Source organism: Polypterus senegalus, chromosome 6 (genome assembly GCF_016835505.1).
Source record: "Polypterus senegalus isolate Bchr_013 chromosome 6, ASM1683550v1, whole genome shotgun sequence".
NCBI classification, from domain to species: Eukaryota; Metazoa; Chordata; class Cladistia; order Polypteriformes; family Polypteridae; genus Polypterus; species Polypterus senegalus.
This window is the reverse complement of record NC_053159.1, coordinates 138,344,856-138,369,284: the sequence shown is the minus strand read 5'-3', so window position 1 is coordinate 138,369,284 and position 24,429 is coordinate 138,344,856. Positions and strand designations below refer to the sequence as shown.

General features: G+C 37.7%; 1 protein-coding gene across 1 annotated transcript in view; it reads right to left on the bottom strand.

The window, feature by feature from the left end:
- ubxn4 (UBX domain protein 4) overlaps positions 1-23,984 on the bottom strand; it is a 44,977-nt gene extending 20,993 nt beyond the window's left edge. The window contains exons 1-5 of the mRNA XM_039757330.1: positions 23,811-23,984; positions 22,459-22,561; positions 8,338-8,366; positions 7,780-7,898; positions 6,661-6,841 (exon numbers count right to left, since the gene is read on the bottom strand). Of these exons, the coding sequence (XP_039613264.1) occupies positions 6,661-6,841; positions 7,780-7,898; positions 8,338-8,366; positions 22,459-22,561; positions 23,811-23,892 (514 nt within the window). The 5' untranslated portion in view covers positions 23,893-23,984. The remainder of the gene's footprint in view (positions 1-6,660; positions 6,842-7,779; positions 7,899-8,337; positions 8,367-22,458; positions 22,562-23,810) is intronic.
- Between the last annotated feature and the right edge of the window lie 445 nt (positions 23,985-24,429).

Genomic DNA, 24,429 nt, shown 5'->3' with positions numbered 1-24,429 from the left:
TAGTCATTACCAAAATGTTTAGCCTTTAATTAGTGTTTAATCATCAAAATACATGTTGCTCTAGCCAAGCTATTAAAAAGTAGATACAATAAAAGAACTGCCGCAACTAATCAACACTATATAACAGATTAATCAACTAAAAGTACAGTAATCCCTCCTCGATCGTGGGGGTTGCGTTCCAGAACCCCCCGCGATAGATGAAAATCCACGAAGTAGAAACTATATGTTTGTATGGTTATTTTTATATATTTTAAGCCCTTATAAACTCTCCCACACTGTTAACATTATTAGAGCCCTCTAGACATGAAATAACACCCTTTAGTCAAAAGTTTAAACTGTGCTCCATGACAAGACAGAGATGATAGTTCTTTCTCACAATTAAAAGAATGCAAACATATTTTCCTCTTCAAATAATGCGTGTCAGGAGCAGAGAATGTCAGAGAGAGAGAGAGAGCACGAGAGAAAAGCAAACAATCAAAAATCAATACGTGCTTTTGGGCTTTTATGTATGCCGAAGTGCCGCGATAAAGCAGCATTTTTTAGAAGAGCGTCCGTATCCTCTAGGCAAACAGCCTCTGTGCAAACAGCCCCTCTGCTCACACCCCCTCCGTCAGGCGCAGAGAGAGTGAGAGAGACAGAGAAAAGCAAACAATCAAGCACCGCACGGAAAGCATATCGTATATCATTGAGGAGTTTTATTTAATACGTAATACATGCTCTGATTGGGTAGCTTCTAAGCCATCCAACAATAGCGTCCCTTGTATGAAATCAACTGGGCAAACAAACTGAGGAAGCATGTACCATAAATTAAGACCCAATGTCCGCAGAAGTCCGCGAACCAGCGAAAAATCCATGATATATATTTAGATATGCTTACATTTAAAATCCGCGATGGAGTGAAGCCGCGAAAGTCGGCCGATATAGCGAGGATCACTGTATATTTTTTTAATCGACTGTCCCTGCTCCTCCCCCAAAAAACTCCTAAGTGAATTAAATTGGGCAGTTAATTAACAAACCTACAAGTTGACATGTCCCTGCATTATTATTTCAAAACATGTTTATTTCAAAACATGTAACAGTGAATCAAACAGATACAATTCATTCATCTTATTGGTACAGTCCATCCGGAAAGTATTCACAGTGCATCACTTTTTCCACATTGTTATATTACAGCCTTATTCCAAAATGGAACACCCCATAATGACAGCGTGAAAAAAGTTTACTTGAGATTTTTGCAAATTTATTAAAAATAAAAAAAATTGAGAAAGCACGTGTACATAATAAGTATTCACAGCCTTTGCCATGAAGCTCAAAATTGAGCTCAGGTGCATCCTGTTTCCCCTGATCATCCTTGAGATGTTTCTGCAGCTTAATTGGAGTCCACCTGTGGTAAATTCAGTTGATTGGACATGATTTGGAAAGGCACACACCTGTCTATATCAGGTCCCACAGTTGACAGTTCATGTCAGAGCACAAACCAAGCATGAAGTCAAAGGAATTGTCTGTAGACCTCTGAGACAGGATTGTCTCGAGGCACAAATCTGGGGAAGGTTACAGAAAAATATCTGCTGCTTTGAAGGTCCCAATGAGCACAGTGGCCTCCATCATCCGTAAGTGGAAGATGTTCGAAACCACCAGGACTCTTCCTAGAGCTAGCCGGCCATTTAAAATGAGCGATCAGGGGAGAAGGACCTTAGTCAGGGAGGTGACTAAGAACCCGATGGTCACTCTGTCACAGCTCCAGATGTCCTCTGTGAAAAGAGAAGAACCTTCCAGAAGGACCACCATCTCTGCAGCAATCCACCAATCAGGCCTGTATGGTAGAGTGGCCAAATGGAAGCCACTCTTTAGTTAAAGGCCTGGAGTTTGCCAAAAGGCACGTGAAGGACTCTCAGACCATGAGAAACAAAATTCATGAAACAAAACTTGAACTCTTTGGTGTGAATGCCAGGCGTCACATTTGGAGGAAACCAGGCACCGCTCATCACCAGGCCAATACCATCCCTACAGTGAAGCATGGTGGTGGCAGCATCATGCTGTGGGGATGTTTTTCAGTGGCAGGAACTGGGAGACTAGTCAGGATAAAGGGAAAGATGACTGCAGCAATGTACAGAGACATCCTGGATGAAAACCTGCTTCAGAGCACTCTTGACCTCAGACTGGGACGACGGTTAATCTTTCAGCAGGACAACGACCCTAAGCACACAGCCAAGATATCAAAGAGTGGCTTCAGGACAACTCTGTGAATGTCCCTGAGTGGCCCATCCAGAGCCCAAACTTGAATCTGATTGAAAATCTCTGATCTTAAAATGGCTGTGCACCGTCGCGTCCCATCCAACCTGATGGAGCTTGAGAGGTGTTGTAAAGAGGAATGAGCGAAACTGGCCAAGGATAGGAGTGCCAAGCTTGTGGCATCATATTCAAAAAGACTTGAGGCTGTAATTGCTGCTAAAGGTGCATCGACAAAGTATTAAGCAAAGGCTGTGAATACCTATGTACATGTGATTTCCCAGTTTTTTATTTTTAATAAAATTTGCAAAAACCTCAAGTTAACTTTTTTCACATTGTCATTATGGGGTGTTGTGTGTAGAATTCTGGAGAAAAAAATTAATCTAATCAATTTTTGGAATAAGGCTGTAAAATAACAAAATGTGGAAAAAGTGATGCACTGTGAATACTTTCCAGATGCACTGTACATCAATGACCATAAACCTGTGGTATAAAATGAAATTGGTACTTCTGATATGAACTCCCTTTTACTTCAAGTCTTAGATTTTACTCACTGCAATGACAATCAGACTTTTAATACTAGAATTACCAGAGCCTACGAAAAAACTTAAAAATCTGTCCCACCTTAAATCGCTTCTCACCTCTCCGTCAGCGTCCTTTGTCCTGTAAATGTGTGGATAAGCACCAAACAGCAAGCACCCTGCTATAACACCCCCCCAGCCCGCAAAGTTTTCTCAGCTCAAGTCACTTTACCCGCGTGCCAGTTGCTTAGAGTTGTATAGAATGAGAAGTCAAGCAAAATGACACCTTTTATAAATACTATATCGTTATTTGGAAAACTTGCATTTCATGTGTGTTCTGTGTCTACAACGATCTATGCACAGTAAACACAACATTAAAACAGAAACATTTTTCATGTTTTAGTAATAATTGACAAAATGTAGACATGAAGTGTATAATGTGTGAAGTCTGAAGTCCAAATATCAAAAAAAAAAAAACACTTTCACAAAAGGTACAAATATAACAGAACAAGTGCGCTTTTATTCAAAAATAGAACTGCAGAAAAAAAAAAAAGCCGCATTAGTGTGTGACATTGACATGCATTTACTATGACTGCCTCCGTGGTACAACGGTATCAGCTGCTGACTGGGAATCAAAAGGTTACAAATTCGATCCCGCACGACTGTTTGGAGAAGTGAACTGCTCTTATTCTTACTATTTTGGAATAAAAACATACATTTGATTTCAGTCTGTAACCCGGTGTAATTTATGATACTTGTAAAGGTTAGCTTTGTTTTTTTGTTGTTTTTTTTTAATTCCGTTTCATTCTCTGCTGTTTTCACATAAAGACGTGTTATAGCTCTGCAGTCAACTTGTGACTGCATTTGCGTACCAATGCTTGTGAACTGAAGTGTCTGCATGCAATTTTCGTGGCATTACACGTGTATTTTTTGAGCATGCCCGTGCCGGTAAATAACATTAGATCTGGCTTTTATATAAGTAACATATATATGTTAATGTTTTGGGCACATGCACCGTCCTTTGTTACCTATTTACCTTTATTTATTTACTTACTTCCTACAGCGTGAAGTCACGAGTGCAGAGCTTCCCATGTACATATACAAAGTACAGCGATGGCAAAAGTGCATTCTTGATCCGATGTAGAATCATCGTCATGATTTCAGTTTACCTCTGTTATAATAGCGCGTTAATGCGAAAACAGCAGTGTCAAATGCTTTGGGGGACTTGGTTTGGGGAGCTGGGATCGTGAAAGCAGCCGAGAGGAGAAAAAAAAAAACAAAAAAAAACCTAACCTTTACAAGTATCATAAATTACACCGGCTGTTACAGACTGGAATCAAATGTATGTTTTTATGCTAAAATAGTAAGAAGAGCAGCAGTTCACTTCTCAAAACAGAGTTGTGCGGGATCGAACTCGTGACCTCTTGATTCCCAGTCAGCAGCTGATACCGTTGCTCCACGGAGGCAGTCATAGTAAATGCGTGTCAATGTTGCATGCTAACGCGGCTTTTTTTCTTACCGTTACGCCACGGAAGCTGTTGTCTTTTCCTTGAACCTTTTGTGAAAGTGTTTATTTGATCTTTGGACTCACTCATCACTAATTCTCCAACTTCCCATGTAGGTAGAAGGCTAAAATTTGGCAGGCTTATTCCTTACAGCTTACTTGCAAAAGTTAAGAAGGTTTCATTTCGAAATTCTACACGTAACGTTTATGTCGGTCGACAACGTCCGCCATGTTGAACTTTCTTATTTATGGCCGCATCTTCACAAAATTTGGTAGGCAGCTTCCCTGCGCTAACCGAAACCGATGTACATACTTATTTCGATGGTATGACGCCACTGTCAGCCGTCATATTGAACTTTCCAACATCACTAATTTTCCAACTTCCCGTGTAAGTAGAAGGCTGAAATTTGGTACTTATTTCGGTGGTATGATGCCACTGTCGGCCGCCATATTGAACTTTCCAATGGTCTTTGTTACTTATGGGCCCATCTTCAACAAATTTGGTACATGGGTTCCCAACGCTAACTGAATCCTACTTATGTACATATATACATCCATAGCCTGCAGCTCGGTCACCGCGTGAGGCGCCGTTGGGTCCCCCATCCCAACACCTCCCACGTTGTTGGCTGCCTGCCTATATAAGGCCGTCCGTCGCTCCAGTCTCTACATTCCCTTCCTTGCTTCGCCACGAGATTCACGTCTCCCAGCCTTTTTATTTAATCCACGGCTTCTCCGCTGTTTTATTGTTCATTTATTACGATTATAGTTATTGTATAGGTATTTTAGACTTACTTTACATTGTTCTGGTACCCATTTCCTTTTTCATTCCAACCGTACCCCCATTAACATGTCTATCGAGGTGATCACCATCGATCAAAGAACTGTCACTTACTGAGTGGTTTCCATGCCCGGAGATGGCACCTACCTCTTCCATTCTCTTTGTTACATATTGCATGGCCATATCAGGCTCACTCTTGATATCCGGAGGAACATTGTGTCTTATGTATTGAATGACTGGGACAGGTTCAAGGTGTGGACTGATGACGGTACAGGAGATAATGCATCTGCATGTGAGTTGATGGCTGCCGGTGAATTGTTCGGTTGTCGCTTTCAAGTATACCGAAATGGCCAAATATTTTACACCTTTCGACAAACGCCAATGCCTCTTAAACATCTTAGATATACAGGTGACGCTTTCAGTAGTGGACACTTTGATGTTTATGAATGTTTAAACTCTCAAAAGCTGGATGTGAAGTTATTGATGAAACCGGTTGTATGCTTACAACGCTTGACAGATGCCAAATGTCTCTTCAACACAAGTCCTACAAATACTGTCGTAATCGAAACAATCCACGAAACTCAAACCGATTATGACAGCAGCAATCCCAGCTGTGAGATTTGAAACAAGATTACTGTTTACATGGCCAACTGTACGTTGCATGCTGAAGAGTAAGCTCAGCGCACAGCTTGGTCATATTACAACCAGAGGACCGAACTCACAATGTGGTATACAAAGAGATCCTTAACAAATAATTATTGTTATATTTTCCCTCAGTTTAAAAAGGTTTAATTTTCTTCTTAATAAAAATTTTAAGGCAATACTTCGCCGCTGCTAAGCGAGGGTATTTTGCTAGTACATTATATAGTTTCTGCCTACATTATGTCATTTACTACTAAAATATGAAAAATGTTTGTTTTAAAAATGTGTTTTCACAGATTATTGTAACAGAACACACATGAAATGCGTGTTCCAAATAACAATCTATTATTTCCACTCTAAAACTCCACTTCACTCCCAGATAATCAAGGCATGAGCTGGGAGAAGTTCGTGCAAGTTCTAAGTCAATGGGGTGATGGAACACCCAGCTGCTTTCAGATTGTCTTTATCGGCACATTAGAGGACAAAAGACGCTGGCGGAGATGTGTGAACGGATTTAAGGTGGGCCGGATCTACGAGTTTTTTCGTAGGCTCTGGTAATTCTAGTGTTAATAACTTACAAAATATTCTCAGACATATTACGCCAGGATTAGTTTCTGAATATATTAAACATATATGAAATCACCAAGTGCAATTTGTTACCAAACCTGATACTAAACTATAATCTGCAAAACACTTGAGGATTTTAGTTTCTGACTGTGTGTTTTTTCTTCTCTAATGTCCCCTCTGCTGCTGTTTGTACAGAACCAAGAGGATCATGTGATTTTTGATATTAATGCTGACCCAATTTGCTCACGATAAAGGTATATGAACAATTTCATTTTCTGTTCATAAATAATGCATTCATTTGTGATTTATACTCTCTTTTATCACATCTTTATAAAATATGGTCAAATAACATGAATGCCATCTTTAAAAATAATGCAGTAAACAAATATGTGTATACTTAAGCCATAAGATTATGATACCTCTTGAAGAATCTGATGCAGCTATTTTTGATGATTCTGAATTGTCATATGTGTTTTCCAACTGCAAACTTCGGTTTTCAACGGTTTCCTCTTGTGACACAGAAGAGGCAGCTTCTTGTGAATGAAGTGATGCTGTTGAAGATTCATTGCCTTCATGCTGCTGTACTTTCTCTGTGTGCATCTTTGAAAACATAGGACATATTTAAACTACTTAACACTCTACAAAAATTAAGAATACAGTCAGTAAGTATGAAAATTGTTCAAATAAAATGGTTTGGGGATATCTACTTTCAGCACTTCCAGAAAACATCTACAAAAGGGTCTAGAAAGAAGACTGCTCACACTGTAGAACTACAGAAGTATGCTCAATTAATATGATTAAACATTCATATTTAACACATTTTCTTAAAAAGAAATGCTTTCACAAATTTGAGATTACTTTATGAAACTCAAAATATTTGGCTCTTAATGCATTTTCAGATCTCATACTAAAATGTTCCTACTTGCTAATTGGAATGAAGCATGTAATCAAATCCAGTATCACTGAAAGTAAGCTGGACTTATTCCTGGAATGAAGAAATGTTTTAAAATGAACAGTATGCATTTTTCCTTAAATAAACTGTTAAAAATTTATGGTTATACTCTACATATGAAACTGCTCATCACAGATCAACAACTATAGTGCCCATTACTTCCACCTCCTTGTATCTGCCACCATTTCTTGACAACAACACACTACTACCAGCTCTTCATTAATATATCACCATTAATTCATTTAACCTTTAAAAAATGTATATCAATAAATGGCTTAGCAACAACTTTGACTTTTTTTTTATTATATTAAATATAAAACCATAATCCAAAATATACAGAAATGAAGAATTTGGGCCAGGCTACATAATTATGGATATTTATATGAAAAATTACAAAAAGCAAAAGCATTTTGGAGTGTCTGGGGATTTTAGTTGTAGTACTCTTTTAGTTGTACTGTAGGAGTGTAAAAGGAGAGGTGTTTCACTCAAGTAACATTTGTTTCTTTGTATTTCCTTATACCTCTCACATATTCACTGCCCTTAACTCCAATCAAAGTTTATTCAAAAGAAAACATTTTTTACTTACCTGTTTTACTTTTTCAATACGCTTTATAAGCTCTTCCACAGGGACACTACCTGCAATAACCTCAAGGGGAATGCCATTACCTCCTATAAAGAAGCTGGAAGGTATACATACAACAGGATCTTTTACTTGTGACTTAAGGAACTACACAGCCTGGATTAGCTGGAAATTACAGTGAAAACATGCATAACTGAAGAGTATCTAAAAGAAAATGGGTATTTGACTATGTTACACAAGCCCAGCATTAAAAGTAAATTATTTTTATCCCCACAAAACCAATGCTTTGATAAAGTTTGGGACCAAAATAAAATCATAAAAAGCACACAGAGAAAAATGCAAAAGTTTCAAAAGAGGGTAAACTGAGAAATGAAAAGGTGTGGGTGACAAACACACAAAATACAGGAGTGAAGCAATTTGTGAAAATTAAACAGATAATGCTCAAAGATCAGATAAAACACACATTGGTATTGCAATTTCCCCAAAGAGTTCGAACAACATTCAAATAAGAGAAAAAAAAGAGCAAACACACTTTCAATGTTGAAATATTGGTCAAAAGGATACAAATTTGGGAAAACTGTGTACACGATTCACTAAACAAAAAATAAGAGGAAAAACAAAACATTACTAAATGCCAGAAAAAAATACCTGGAATAATATACTTGTAGTTAAAAGTACAAAAGTAAATTATTTTTTTACAAAACAGTTTAACTGCAATTCTCTCTGTAATCAGTTCTAAACATCTAATAGAGTGTTCAGAGAGTTATCAGTTGACATAAAGAGCTTTTTACAATACAAAGATAAGGCATATTAAATACTTAATTCATTCAATTCAATTTTTCTTCGCTAGCAAGGAAGAAGCTGAAAAAGAATTAAGAAAGCTGATCCCGGGATCAGTTATGATTATGCCGTTAATGATATAGCAAGGACTAATAATTTACTGTCTGATCTTTTTGTTTAAAATACGGGTTTATCTCATCATATATGCTCATTATTACTTAGTATTACTAGGGCGCTATCCGTTTATGTTTTATTGTGCTTAATTACTTTTTCTTTTTTTTTTCTTTTTTTAACTAATTATTTTATCTCTACCCTAAACGAGACTGTTCAACATCAAACCCTTGGTTTATTGTTATTGCTATTATTGCATTAAGACTTATTATGGACAAATTTCTAACACTATCCCCCGGGTTTATTGTCTGGGTGTATTATCTTAATGCACTAAGATTGCTGAAGACTATATATTTATTAAATGCACAATTTTTTTTTTTTAAGACTATATTGGTAATAGATATCCTAAAACGCCGCTGCGTGGGGGCTTGTTTTGCTTTGGACGTGCTCTGTCTCTGGGTATGTCAGAGGACTGGGACTGTGTGAAGTGGGTTCTAGCCTCACTTGGGGAGGCAAAAAGGGAGGTTGGGGGTTAAGAGGGGAGAGAAAGAGAGCAGGCTTGATCTATACCTAATCTATCCTCTTTATCTTTATAATTATAACTACCAACGTAATAAGCTGCATGGCAACAACTCTAGGGGAAATAGGAAATTAAAGCCCAAGCTGTCTCACTTGCAGTTAAGACTATAAAATGACATCAAAAACTCAGAATCAATGTCTTAATGATGGGACAGTTAATTTCGTGAACTGGAATGTTAAAGGCTTGAATCACAAATTAAAGAGAAAGAAAGTAACAGGTCTAAACGCTAATATAGTATTTTTACAGGAGACCCACTTACTAAGCAAGGATCAGTTCTGGCTGCAAAAAGACTGGACTGGCCAAATGTTCCATTCTAGTTTTACAAAGAAAACTAGAGGTGTGGGAATTCTCATACATAGAACAGTACCATTTGTAGCATCAGATGTAGTATTGGATCCTGAAGGGAGATATGTAATGGTCATGGGAGACTTATCTAACTGTAAAATGATCTTGATAAATGTTTATGCACCTAATGTTGATGATAAGGAATTTATACAAAATTTATTTGCATCCATTCCCAATCTGAACACTCATAAAGTTATAATGGCTGGGGGACTTTAATTGTGTTCTAAATCCACTTTTAGATAGGACTTCCTCCACAGGGGAACGCCATCTAACACCGCAAAGATAATTACAAAGTTTATAACTGATCACAACTTATCAGACCCCTGGAGGTTTTAAACCCAAATTCAAGAACATATTCTTTCTACTCACCAGTACATCATTGCTACTCAAGGATTGATTACTTCTTTATAGATAATAACTTCTTGCCTATGATTAAATCTTGCGAATACAATGCTATTGTTATTTCTGACCATGCACCTATGATCTTGGAGCTAAAATTACTAAGCCCCATACACACACCCCAGATGGCGTCTCAACCCGCTTCTATTAGCTGACGAGAATTGTACGGAATTTATATCCAAACAAATCAAATTCTTTCTAGAGACAAATACATCCTCCGAGATCTCTGCAGGAATACTCTGGGAAACTCTTAAGGCCTTCTTAAGAGGACAGATTATCTCATATCTTTCCCACAGAAATAAAAATGAAGCCAAGAAAATAGCAGAGATAAAAAGCGAAATTACTAGAATAGATGAAGAACATGCCAGACTACCAAGCGAGACTCTACATAGGAAAAGGCAGGCTCTACATTCAGAACTAAACCTCTTGACAACTAAAGAAACTGAACAACTAATTTATAAATCCAGACATCATTACTATGAACAGTGAGAGAAAGCTAATAAGCTTTTAGCTCAACAAATTCACAAGCAAGAAGTGCGCAACGCAATCTCAGTAATCACCAATACGAACAGAGTTAAAATCGTCGACCACAATATTATAATGCACACTTTCAGAAACTACTATAAATCCTTATATACTACTGAGTTTATAGAAGACAATACACAATCTAATGCATTTCTGGATACATTACAAATATCACAAATAGACACTTTTAGTGTGGAGGAACTTGAGAAACAATGGTGTGCTTGGTTTTAACGTAACTTTATTCTTTCATGAGTTATTTACAAGTTTCTCTTTGTTTACAGCCATTGACATGTCGCAGAGGTTAACACGTGAGGAACGGATAGAAATTGTGTTGATGTCTGGAGAACGCAGTAACCGGGTCATTGCAGCAGATTTCAATGCAAGACACCCTATGAGACACACCCATCTCCCATGCTACAGTTAGCAAACTGCTTGCTAAGTTTCGTGAAACTGGTTCAGTGTTGGATTTGCCAAAATGTGGACGCATGAAAACTGTCACTAATGAAGAAACGTCAGTGGCTGTCCTAGCTTCATTCAGCAAGAGCCCACAGCGTAGCACTCGCCGCATGTCACTGGAGAGTGGTATTAGTTGAACATCCCTTCGGCGGATATTAGCTACTCACAAATAGCACCCTTACAAACTCCAGCTACTGCAGCATCTCAACGAGGATGCCCCAGATCGGCGCACTGAATTTGCAGAATGGGCAAAACAAAAATTGGAACAGGACCCTCAGTTTACGCAGAAGATTTTGTTCAGTGATGAGGCAAACTTATGTGAATGGTGAAGTTAACAAACAAAACCACCGCTATTGGTCTGACACTAACCCACATTGGATAGATCCCTCCAAGACTGTTGTAACAAAAAATTGATGGTATGGTGTGGTATATGGGGTACAAAGATAGTGGGGCCATTTTTCATCAATGGAAACCTCAAGGCCACTGGATATGCGAAATTGCTACATGATGATGTGTTTCCCTCTTTATGCACTGAAACTGGCACGTTCCCTGAGTTTTTCCAGCAAGATGGTGCACCACCACATTATGGGTGTCAGGTCTGAGCATTCCTAGATGAACAGTTTCCTGGAAAGTGGATTGGTCGTCGTGGGCCAGTTGAATGGCCCCCAAGGTCTCCGATCTGACCCCCTTAGACTTTTATCTTTGGGGTCATCTGAAGGCAATTGTCTATGCTGTGAAGATACGAGATGTGCAGCACCTGAAACTACGGATACTGGAAGCCTGTGCTAGCATTTCTCCTGCGGTGTTGCTATCAGTGTGTGAAGAGTGGGAGAAGAGGGTTGCATTGACAATGGGCAGCACATTGAACACATTTTATAAGTGGTCAGAAACTTGTAAATAACTCATGAAAGAATAAAGTTACGTCAAAACTAAGCACACCATTGTTTTTCTTGTGAAATTCCCAATAAGTTTGATGTGTCAAATGACCCTCTTCCTATTGAAAAAACAAAAGTTGGATCCAAAATGGCCGACTTCAAAATGGCCACCACCCATCTTGAAAAGTTTCCCCCCTCACATATACTAATGTGCCACAAACAGGAAGTTAATATCACCAATCATTCCCATTTTATTAAGGTGTATCCATATAAATGGCCCACCCTGTATATCAGAAAAATAGTGGAAAGTAGCAATGCAGAGAATTCACTTGAGCTCCATATGCGCAAAGCATACAATTATACAACTCAAAATTATATATATCGAGCACATTTGTCTCATCTAAAACTCTCCAAAATGTTTCCAGGGCATGATCCAACCTGCGAACGCTGCAAACTAGTTCCAGCCTCACTGGGTCACATGTTCTGGGCCTGCACCAAATTAACATCATTCTGGACGAAAAGTTTTAATTACCTTTCAGACAGCCTTGGACTCACAATCCCTCCTAACCCATTAACAGCTGTGTTTGGTGTTCTTACAGATGGGTTTAAAGTGGAGAAGGACAAATTGTGATTGCATTCACTACACTTTTGGCACGCAGACTTATTCTGATAAAAGAGGAGAGTTTGGGTTCTTCCAGTTTAAGTCAGTGGGAAACAGATGCGTTATACTATTTGAAATTGGAAAAAATCAAATACTCAGAGGATCCGTACAGACTTTTTTCAAAACATGTCAGGATCTAATCAGTAATATTTTTAAATAATCTCAACGCACAGAGAATTTATTAATTTAGGTATGTTTACAGGTCTTAAATTTCATGCCATTTGGCTTGCTCTCTCTCTCAGGGGTGGGGTCGATTTGTTCTTAACTCAATTTTTCTTTTTGTAAAAACTTGATTGATTTGTATGGATTGCAATAAAATTAATAAAAAGAAAAAAAAATCTTAATTCACATATGCACAAAACAATCTTTCATTTATCTTTTTCTATTTTTTTTTTTTTAAACAACTGAATGTTATGTCTTGTGTTATTTTGTTAGAAGAGATCTTACCATAATTAACATCTTTTAATCACTCTTTATAATTGCAAGTTCCTGCATTCATTCTGCCTACATTATAGGAAGGCAGTCAATTTAGGATAAAGAAATATCAGTGAGGATCCACACTGTTTAACTTTACAATTAAATGATTTCTTCTTCATCGTTGCCCACTTCTATGTGGGGTCAATGTAATGATTTAGGGAGAGAAAATAAAATGCTAAAGTTGGTTAGTTTTGCATATAATACAATCTTAAATAGATTATCAGATATCCTAGAGTTAAATTAATCCCTACAGGCTGCTGGAAGTCTTCAGTATCAAAATTCACTTTATTGGCCAGGTACACTAATGTGTACAATGAATCTGCCACAGCGGATCATCTTTTGTCGTGATAGTATTGGTGCAACAGACAATGACAACACAGAAGGACAATACAAAAAAATAGAGATTAAAATGTCCAGGCAGTCTAGTGTGCAGGTATATATAGATACAGAGTAGATGAGTAGATGCTCAGACCTGATTAGTAAGAGTAACAGCACGTTAAATAATACTGTTTAGGTGATCGGTTGTTTTAGCTTTCACTGCACAAAGACGTCTCCAAGTGGGAAGTCTTTGGAATAAACGATGCCCTGTGTGAGTCGGATCAGCAATGATCTTTGCAGACCTCTTTTTATTCTGAACTCATATGGACTCGATGATGGCTGTGTAGAATTGGACCAATACTGCTGAACATTCTCTGACAGAATTTCTTAAAAAAAAATTTTAATGATTCTGTCATCCCAACAGTCGAGTCTTTTATAAGAAAGTGATCCAGATGAATCACCAGAGGTACAGTCATTTGTACAAGGTGAGAAGAGTAGTGGGGAAAGGACACATTCCTGTGGTGCACCGGTCCTAAGGATTAATGGGTCAGACCTGTGCTGTAAAAAAGTCTGTGATCCAATGGCAGGTTGAACTGGTTGAGTTTGTTTTTTTTTTTTATTATCTAGGAGCTCTGGAATGACTGTCCTGAAAGCAGAGCTGAAGTCCACAAACAAGAACCTCACAAATTCCGCTGGCTTAATAAGGTGTTGGTAAATAAAGCTCAGACCTAAATTCACTGCATCAATGAGAAGACCACTGGCTCTGTATGCAATCTAAAATAGGTCCAGGAAGTCTTTTGTAGCATTCTTAAGATAATTCAGAATAAGGCTTTCAGAGGTTAAAACTACTGGGGCCTCACGTATAAACGGTGTATAAGAACGTTTCCACGTTCAAATCGCGATGTATAAAACCTAAACTTGCCGTAAAGCAAGAGTGATGGTGGAGGTCCTGGGTGTGGAATAATTTGGAAATAAGGTTTGGCACTGCAGCTTTTTTTAAATATTTTTCTTTTTGAATAATCTGCAGATGTCTTTTGCAGTGATGACAGGCAGGGGAAGGTGAGAAGAAGAGGAGTGTAGATTAGTAACAGTGAGATCACTGGGTAGATTTATGTCGCATTGTCTTTCAAAGCACCCGTGAACTGATTTAACTGATAAGCAGAGTGAGATCAACGGAAATGTTTTTTTCTAGTAATTAGTAACCTGTTTAAGGCCTCTCAGAAGGATGTGCTGTCATTTACAGACAATTGTTCCTGCAGCTTATTGGAGTACTTTCTTTCCACACCTTTGATTCCTTTCTCCAAGATAAAATTGGCTTCCCTGTACTCCTCACAATTGCCAGATCTGAAAGCACACTCTTGTCCTGGCGCAGTTGTCCGAGTTCCGAGATGAACCAAGGACTATCATTGCTAAACTTCATAATTGTTTTTGTTGGAACACAAACATCTTGACAAAAACTAATATATTAAGTTACAGCATCAGTGTATTCTCTCAACATTGATATTCTACAGTCCTGGAATGCGCCTCTACCTCCTCATTCACAGGTCAAGAATCCTGTCTTCAATTCAGAAGCACTATATTATGTGAATGTACCTTTCCAGTTTTTTTTTTTTTTTTTGTTCTTTATTTTGCCTTATACAATTTCTTGTATTACAAATTTGTTAGTTTTCGCATACCCCTTGGGGTCAGAGCGCAGGGTCAGCCAGCGCCCCTGGAGCAACTGAAGGTTAAGGGCTTTGCTCAAGGGCCCAGCAGAGTAGGATCTCTTTTGGCAGTGACGGGGATTCGAACTGGCAACCTTTGGGATACCAACACAGATCCTTAGCCTCAGAGCCACCACTACGCCAGTTTTCCATAAGTATAAATTATATTTTAGCAAAAACATGCATGCATTTTGCACATTCTGAGCATACAAATTGCTAATGGACATGTAGAGTATTTGACATGAGTTCTGTAAGATTTTTTTTTTTCCATGGTTGTTTTTCACAGGTTGCTGTTGTCCAGCTCTGGCCACTATCATATCTTATTCTATTCTAATTTTTGTTAGGTATTTTCTTCATAAAAATACAAGAATCAATTTTTTCCCTTGGCCACTACTGCAAACTGCATGCAAGTAACATAAAAATATCAATTTTGAGTGGAGTATTCTTTAAAATACTTTCCATCTATTTAATAAAGTATCTATCTAAAATATGCACTGCTCAAACTCAACACTTTTTTACTTTCATAATACTCATATTAGCTGCCCTTATTTGTATTACAAATGTACAGAACAACAACTTAAGCATAAATGTTCTGTACTAAAACAATGTCTATTGATAAATTACATATTACCCACCATCGTTGGTGATGTGTAATTAGACAAAAGAACAAAACAAAATGTAAAATTCAAGTTATTTATGCACTAAAAAATACAGGAGGTTTCAAAGAATTATCAAGAAAAGAAGGAGTGCAACTTCCTTCAAACTCTTCACCTTGGTTGGCTACTTTTTTTGTATCTGACTACTTTAAAACCTGTGGAACTCCCTGTCTGAGTTGTACCAATGTGTAGTTTTGAATATAAAAAATATTCTCTGCTTTAATGAAGTTAAGCTACTAAAGGTATAATTAGGGGAGAGGCATAGTATTTTGAAAGAGAATATAAGCCAATTCTTCTGACATTTTAAAACTATATCTTAGAACAGCCTAAGCAAGGGTTAGGTACAATAGAGTGAGCAGTATCTTCAGTATGGTGACAGAGAGGCATGTTTTTGGAATGTTTTCTTTTATACAAACGCTATGGTAATACACTCTTCAAATCAGATTTGTCAGAAGGCCATTTTATCAAGTTTGTGACATTTGCTGAGGTAAGATTTATGTTTATATCAGTATATGGAGGAGATATTCGGTGAATAACACCACTTATGAATCGTAATATTTAATGGACAAGTCATTAATTCATGTCACACATACCAAATGTTTTAATTTTTCACATTTTTTTTGTTTAGATTTGTCCCAACTTTAAGACTTGTCAAATTAAGTTATAATTTCAAAACTCCTTTAAAAACTTTTATGCTGTTGTTCTCAAGCTACCCTATAATCCTGGGTCCACTCCAAAATATATCATGTGTGCTTTAGTCACATTTTAGTTTTACTGATAATCTAATATACATTGTTCATTAGGTTTTACATTAGGTCTGTTTCTCTGAGGTTACCTTTTACCGTCAACACATTATATTTTGAATGAAAGTTTAGCTTGGAATGATGTGTACATGGACGTGTAGGTATGTGCAAGGTGGACACTTTGTCCAAGACTGGATATGGTCTGAACTGGGTATGCCAGCTAGAAAATGGATGGTTGGATGGACAACTGCAGGCATGTTCATAATCACTATGATGAATAATGTCTCCATTTCTTTTTTCACAGCTGCACATACTACTGGATTAAAAAGCAAATAATTTTACTACTCATAGTTGATTGGTCAAATGATTGAGCTATTAATGGTAACACAAACAGTGTACTTTTATTTCTCATCTAATTGTATAATGACACAAAAGTGGCAACAATAAATGTTGTTTGTTGCCTTAAAAGAGATTTTCCTGCTGTACTAAAACCATGCAGATAAAAAAAAATAGAAGGGATACTTGTAATCCCACACCTGAATTGAAGCCCTAGGTCTTTAAATTTTCTATTCTTATACTAAGCATATGATTTTTATGTAGAAAATAGATGTTGCTGATCTTTGAATGATCTAATCAACAATTATGTAAAGGTTCAAACTTTAAATGAATGCAGCTGTGATTTGACTGTGGACTTTAAATGTAAAAAGCTTTTTTTATTATGAAAAATTAGTATCAGAATTTAAGCCACAGTGTGGTCAAAATACAATCAATACAGTATTATAAACATTATGTTCCAAAAAATATGTTGTTGTAAGATTATTTAAGATGCAGCAGCTCAAATCATATCTACATCACTAGTGGAACACACAGATCTCCAGTTTTCAAGTGGGGTGATGTCCACCAGTATAATCATAAACTTATTATATGAATATACAGTATGTCATATGGGATTATTGTTGTTATTGGATACAAACAATAAGGAGCTGGCGGTTCTGTGTAGGTGTTTCTCCAGTTATCAAATAAAAAGGACTGGAAAATGTAGTAAGAGGCAGTGAAAAGTCCAAAATGAAAAGAAAACATCTGTTGAAATAAAACAAAACAAAAAAAAAAACACTGAAAAACAGAAAGACAAACCAAGAAAGAATGCAATGAAATACTAAATCAAAAGCCTGAAAAATGTTTGCAATTACTTTTACTTACTGAAAAGCAGATCTTCTGTTGGTTCGTTTCTAGCACATCTAAAAAAAACCAAACCACAGGATCTACATAAACTATGGTGTGGGTTTCATTAGGATATATTCTGTTTGATCATGGTCTCGTGAACACAGACAAGGATCAGTGGGCTTGCATTTGTTATCCAGTCCAAAATGTGATCTGAATACATGTCAGATGGTGCATGCACTTCTCATGACAACAAGCAGTCCTGGTAATTATGCCAAGATTATTTTGAGGGTCTCATGTTTGCATAATTGGCTTTGTGTCCACTGTCCAACCTGCAGCGTCATCGCTCATCTGTATTTGATGTGTCAGCCATGTAGGACAGTGCTCGCTGTTGGCCTTGCCTATCACTGCTGTGTAGAGGTGTGTGTATGTACTGTTGAAAGGTAAAGTCACAGCTGCTAAGGTGCCCAACATACAATTAAGGGATCACTTTTGTGTCAGAACTGCGGCATTTTTGATTGGCTGTACAGTGATCCCTCGCTATATTGCGTTTCTACTTTTGCGGCTTCACTCCATCAAGGATTTTAAATGTAAGCATAACTAAATATATATCACGGATTTTTCACAGGTTCACAGATTTCTGCGGACAATGGGTCTTTTAATTTATGGTACATGCTTCCTCAGTTTGTTTGCCCAGTTGATTTCATACTAGGGACGCTATTGGCGGTTGGCTGAGAAGCCACCCAATCAGAGCATGTATTACATATTAAATAAAACTCCTCAATGATATATATGCTTCCCTCTCGGTGCTTTGCACACTTAAAAGCTCTAACAGCATGTATTGATTTTTGATTGTTTGCTTTTCTCTGTCTCTCTCACTCACTCTGACATTCTCTGCTCTTGATGGAGGGGGTGTGAGCAGAGGGACTGTTTGCACAGAGACTGTTTGCTTAGAAGATACGGACACTCCACTAAAAAATGCTGAAAGACTACCTTCACATTGATCCCTTCCTTGCGGCCGCTTTATCGCGGTGCTTCCACTTAAAAGCCCAACAGCCCTATTGATTTTTGATCGTTTACTTTTCTCTCTGACATTCTCTACTCCTGACACGCACTCCTTTAAAGAGGAAGATATGTTTGCATTCTTTTAATTGTGAGAAAGAACTGTCATCTCTGTCTTGTCATGGAGCACAGTTTAAACTTTTGACTAAAGGGTGTTATTTCATGTCTAGAGGGCTCTAATAATGTTAAAAAACATATTTTGAAGGTCGTAAACAGGTTCTCTATGCTCCAACTACGAAAATATTAGATTTATAAAGAATCCTACTTTGCGGAAATTCATTTATCGCGGTAGAGTCTGGAACGGATTAACCGTGATAAACGAGGGTTTACTGTACTTATCGTATCAGTATGCGTGAGGTAGCATGCAGAGTCGTGGGGCCATGCCACATCTCTGGAAGCCATGAAAAGGAAACCCAAATGTGTGTTATACCAGCAGTGTGATGCACTTGACATTATAGGCTATGCATGGACACGCACGCTGCATCTATGTCAACTGTGAGAGGTACTTGAAGCCCAATTGTATTCCCACTATCCCAAAATCATGAAAATCATGGGCCATGTGCATGACTCACAGCACAAGCTGTCAACTGAAATGAAGATCAAGCTTCAAAGACCAGGGTGCCTAAGGTTTTTGTGCGACACATAGACAATCCTTACAGTTATACAATTGAAATCTCTAAAGGTCTAGATACCCAGCAACATCCATAGATGTATTATTATATAGCACAAAGATGATTGAAATATAGAATTATAATACATTGGGCAGCAAAAGGGAACAGCTCTCCCTTAGGCATGTCTAATACAGCGGTACCATATTTTGAGAGATGAGTGGACCACTAACCTAATAACTTGATAGTAACTAGTATTGACTGCAGGACAACAACAGACTTTTATTTTCCAGGTTAACCATGCAGTTATGATTGCATTGCCTTCTGTCTCCTAACGTGTCACTGTATACATATACACAGCCCCGTACGAAAGTTAAGTAGTGCTATGTTACCTTCTGCTTTATATCACTGTAAGGTCCTGTTTAGAATTCAAGACAAAGTAACAAGTGTGTCTGACTTTTAAAATGTATACTAATATACACATGTATAATTTATATGTGTGGGGTGCTCCAAAAGGGATACAGGTGCTTTGGAAGAATATTAATTTTGCTAAGGTAAGATGTTTGGATGATGATCTGTTAACATCTTGTTTGATGCTTTCCATCAGTGACATTTAAAAAAGGTTCAAGAGTTTGGGTGTGGCATAGGACAATACTCCTTAAATTATTAGTAGACACCCAAGGATTGAAATATGAAAATTCTCCTTTATTTGCATCAGCAGTAGAAATTAATCCAAATATATTGCACTGCAAGGGTGGAAAGAGAGAAATGTGCCGTGGGTTTTAATAAATGCTTATTTACTGCTGATAATAATGAAGAAGCATACACAGAAATAGTCTTGTTAGCTTGAGGAAAACTCTGAGCTCCTAAATAGAGATTCTTCAAGGTACATATACGGCTGTTTGAGGATGGAGTGCTTAACCTAAAGTAGTTAAAAACAATTAGAACTGTATTCTGACTCTTCTTCAATAAAATGCACAGATGCTTACTCATATTGGTACTTCAGCTAAGTCATGGTCTTCCTTTGGCAAAGACACAGATTAGAACAGAGAATTTATTAACTGAAATGGAAAAAAAAAACAATATGGAAGAAGCTTTCAAGATAATTGCCTGACTGGGCCGTATTTTGTTTAAATCAGCAGAATAATAAATTAAAAAAAAAAATACTTGGATGAAATCTGGCCATACTGGTTTAAACTTGGTATTAGCAGTAATCAGGAAAAGCATAAAAATATATGGTATCAGAACTGCTGCAGACTGTAATGTGTGAAGAGAGCTGTTAACATCAAAGGAGTGGTAACAATACAAGAAATATGGAAAAGCAGAAGAGCACTAGTATATGGAATTAGTGCCAAGTTCTGTTAGAAGACTGTGAGGCAAAAATGGAATCATGCAATTTTTAGTTTCATGCTCTCGTGCAACTGTTGATGAAACTGCAGCTTTCTATAGGATGCAAATCGACACAACCACTAGCGACATTAAGTCAAAAGGCAGATTAATACTTCTGTGTCAAGCTAAATATGTCAAGCTTACGCCTTACTATGCAAGGACGCTACACTGTCAAAAGCAGTTTGTATTAGCTCCACAAACAAGTGCCTGAATGCTAGTTGGCAGTGCTTGTAGTATACAAGAACAGAAAATTATCCATTAAAATGCAGGTAGTTTTGGCTTTCCAGGATCATAACTCCTCTTGCTACACATTTTCTAGGAAAACATTTGTTCCACACGTATTTCCAATTTTTTATACACTTAGTTACTTTCAAACCAGAAGACAAATGGAAATGCATTTCAGGAAATACGTAGTTAACCAAGCTGGCCACTCAGACTCAAAGGCATCTGCAAAAGGTTTACGTCAATGCAACTCAAAGTCACATTTTTGAGGAATCAGACTACACAGGCGACAGTGCGGGGTCAACGCAGAAGTATGAATTACCCTTTGGGCTTACTAACAGAAGGAGGGGCATGCTTTGCTCTGTCTCAGCAAGTGGGAAACACTACTTCATCTGATAGGTAAGAAACACAACCACTTGGAGACCATGCAGAGCAGGAAGTCTGTAATGCTAGTAAATAGCTATTATTCTGGTCTGTGTAGCATTACTTGTTTGTTTTCTCTGTAAAATAAAATATTTCCAGTCTATGTTAGATTTGTTGTGGCAGTGAAAAGGGATGATGCATCTTCAAGGTGGTACAAGATCCCTAGTCGACCAATATGAATTTGGAAAGGGATATAACATGGTACTTAGAAAGGCAAGTTCAATGAATCAGCCCATAAAAATTATGATGGCCTCCTATGTAGGTGAGCATCCCCAAGATTAATGGGTTCCAGAGCTCTGGTTTTCCATTAATTTGGCAGCGCGTAAGGCTGCTAGTGAAACCCCTACTATGGGTCACCAATTAAAAGGCCCTCTTGACCCTCTAAATGTATTAATTTTGTAATTTTCTTTTCTACAAAGTACTTTCCTTGCTCAAGTATGGTATAAAGGGTGGCACAGTGGTAGCACTGCTGCCTTACAGCAAGGAGACCTGGGTTTGTGTCATGGGTCCTCCCTGTGTGCAGTTTGCATGTTCTCCCCATGTCTGCATGTGCTTCTTCTAATGGTCCAAAGACATGCAGGTTAAACAGACTGCTGACAAATTGGCCTCGGTATGTGGTTTTTTTTTTGTGTGCTCCCACTGCAATGGACTGACTTTAATCCTGTCTTGTGCTAACTGAAGTATGGTATTAATATGCATTTTCTTCATGATATAAATTTGTCCATTAAGAAAATGAACCTCTTGAAGTGTGTTGTTAAGCCCAATAAAGAAGTCTGCATATTTACAGCACTGAAAACCTCATACTTTAGGAGAAAACGGCTGAGTAAAGATTACAAAATAGTTTTTTATATAGTTTAGCTATAAAATAATTCTGTTAAAATATAATAAAAAACACAGTTTCCGAATAAATTTTATGTTGCAAATGTAACAAAACATCTTGCCCAAAATATTGATATTTTGCCAATTTTTGCAGCCTTTCTTCGGATTGAATGTACTGCATTTGCTGTATTTTATACTTGTTTGTTTATTTTGATGCACTGCATTGGAGTAATGCCTTTTAAATTAATTTGTTCCATTATCACATTGGAACTAAGGAAAAAACTAGAATAAACAATACTAGCTGTCTAAAGACCACAACCAGCAATACAGTAAGAAGAAAAAAAAAGTTTTCTAAATGGAGAATTTACTTACCTTTTGGCATCAACTTTAATTGCAACAAATAAGTCTCTGGCTGCTTCAACAACCCTGGCATTCTCCCAGGTCGAAACCATCTCTGTCGATTGTTCATCATCACCTGCAAAATTTATTGTAACATGATAAAATGCCACAGCAGAGCAAAAGGAGCACTAACACTAGACATTATAGTGCACTCTTACTTTGCAGGCACTTTTTAGGAACTGAGATGGTAGTGAATGCGTATGTAATGTTTGTGCCTTCAACATGTTTAAGAATATATATATATATATATACACACATTCATATTCTGAATCACAATCTGATTGTATGGGTGGTTACCTACCAGGTAACGCTTGTGGTTGGTCTGCAAGTCGGCAAACATCTGCCATGGTGCCCTCTTTCAGTTGCGAGACGCAGATCATAGAATGGTTGAACAGTTTACTGTCATATATGGCAAAGAGTCTTTGCATTATTTGACAGTAAACTATTCAAAATATATATATACATATATAATACACACACACACACAATATACATACATATATACATATACACTATAGGAAGTTTAACTACATTGCGGACAATTCCACAAGGCCAGGTTACGCCCTCCGAAACTCTTAAATAGGAAAATGCAGGGTCAGATAATGGACGTATGGATGGTCCTGCATGACGTTTTGAAATCCGCTCAATACAATTCAGGATGTTAAAGCCTACCCTGGCAGCATCAGGCGCAATGTAGGGACTAAGACAGAACGGGGCATAAGTCCTGGATGATAATAAAGGATCCCGGGAAACTACCAATAAACACAGTATAACAACTATTAAACATTAAGAGTTGAATCAAACCCTTAATACGGTAACTTTAATAACTAATACAGTAATGTTTTTGATGTCGTCAAACGGTCACATTACATTTACGCTTTCATAACACGACTCTTTAAAAGAAATGGGAACAACGCGATTTTAAGTCAAAACTACTGAACCTTCACATTTTTACAGACATCAACGCACAAAGTTGCACGGGGTAATGAGAACAAGGCCGAGGCGATACTCAACAGTTCACTTAAGATGTCACCGTAACCTTAAGACGTATTTTCAACAATCATCACAGGTATTTTAGCTCCCAATGTATTTTATTATTCAGCTTCATTTGATGCTTTAATTTGTCATTCAAAGAAAACTACTGCATAACAAATTGTGTGTTGCCAATGTCAAACTTAACGCGCAAAACTCATTTAGGACAGCAAAAGTCCTCACATATATAAACAAACGACAACCACGACAGAGCGCATTTCCTGTTAGGCCTCTTCTATTTCCAGTCAAGTCAGTAATCACCAGTTGACGGGAAAACATGCTAAGGAAAGTACCTTTAATAAAGACGACAAAAACACAATTCTTCTCCTTGCTCGAAGCAATTGCTGAAGGTACGGAACCCTCAAACCAAAGCATTTTAAAACAGTTGTTTCCAATCCCCCACCTAGCTGGTGCAATACTCGGTGAACAGCTGTGACGAACTGACACCTCAAGCAGGCACTACTGAATCAGCGTAACGCCGGTGCGATGCACGATGGGAAGTGAAGTCCGCAAGAAGGGCGCGGCCTTCTGGGAGGTGTAGTTCATTTCTGCGTTTTCATTCGCAGAAAGTGTCTTGGCGTTAAACTGTACGAAATGATCATTTGAAACTATCATTAAGAACGTCAGTTAAAAGAGCTAATATCTGTTTATCTTTAGACTCATTCTATATTTATTTACCATCGGAAAACAGGTCGATTTGCCCATGAACGCCAGCTGAGCTTACGTTGGATTCGAGAGGATAAAGGAGTTTCAATAGTGTATCCATCCATCCATCCATTTTTCAACCCACTGAATCCGAACACAGGGTCACGGGGGTCTGCTGAAGCCAATCCCAGCCAACACAGGGCACAAGGCAGGAACCAATCCCGGGCATACTATATATTCATTGTGTATACATATATTAACATAAGA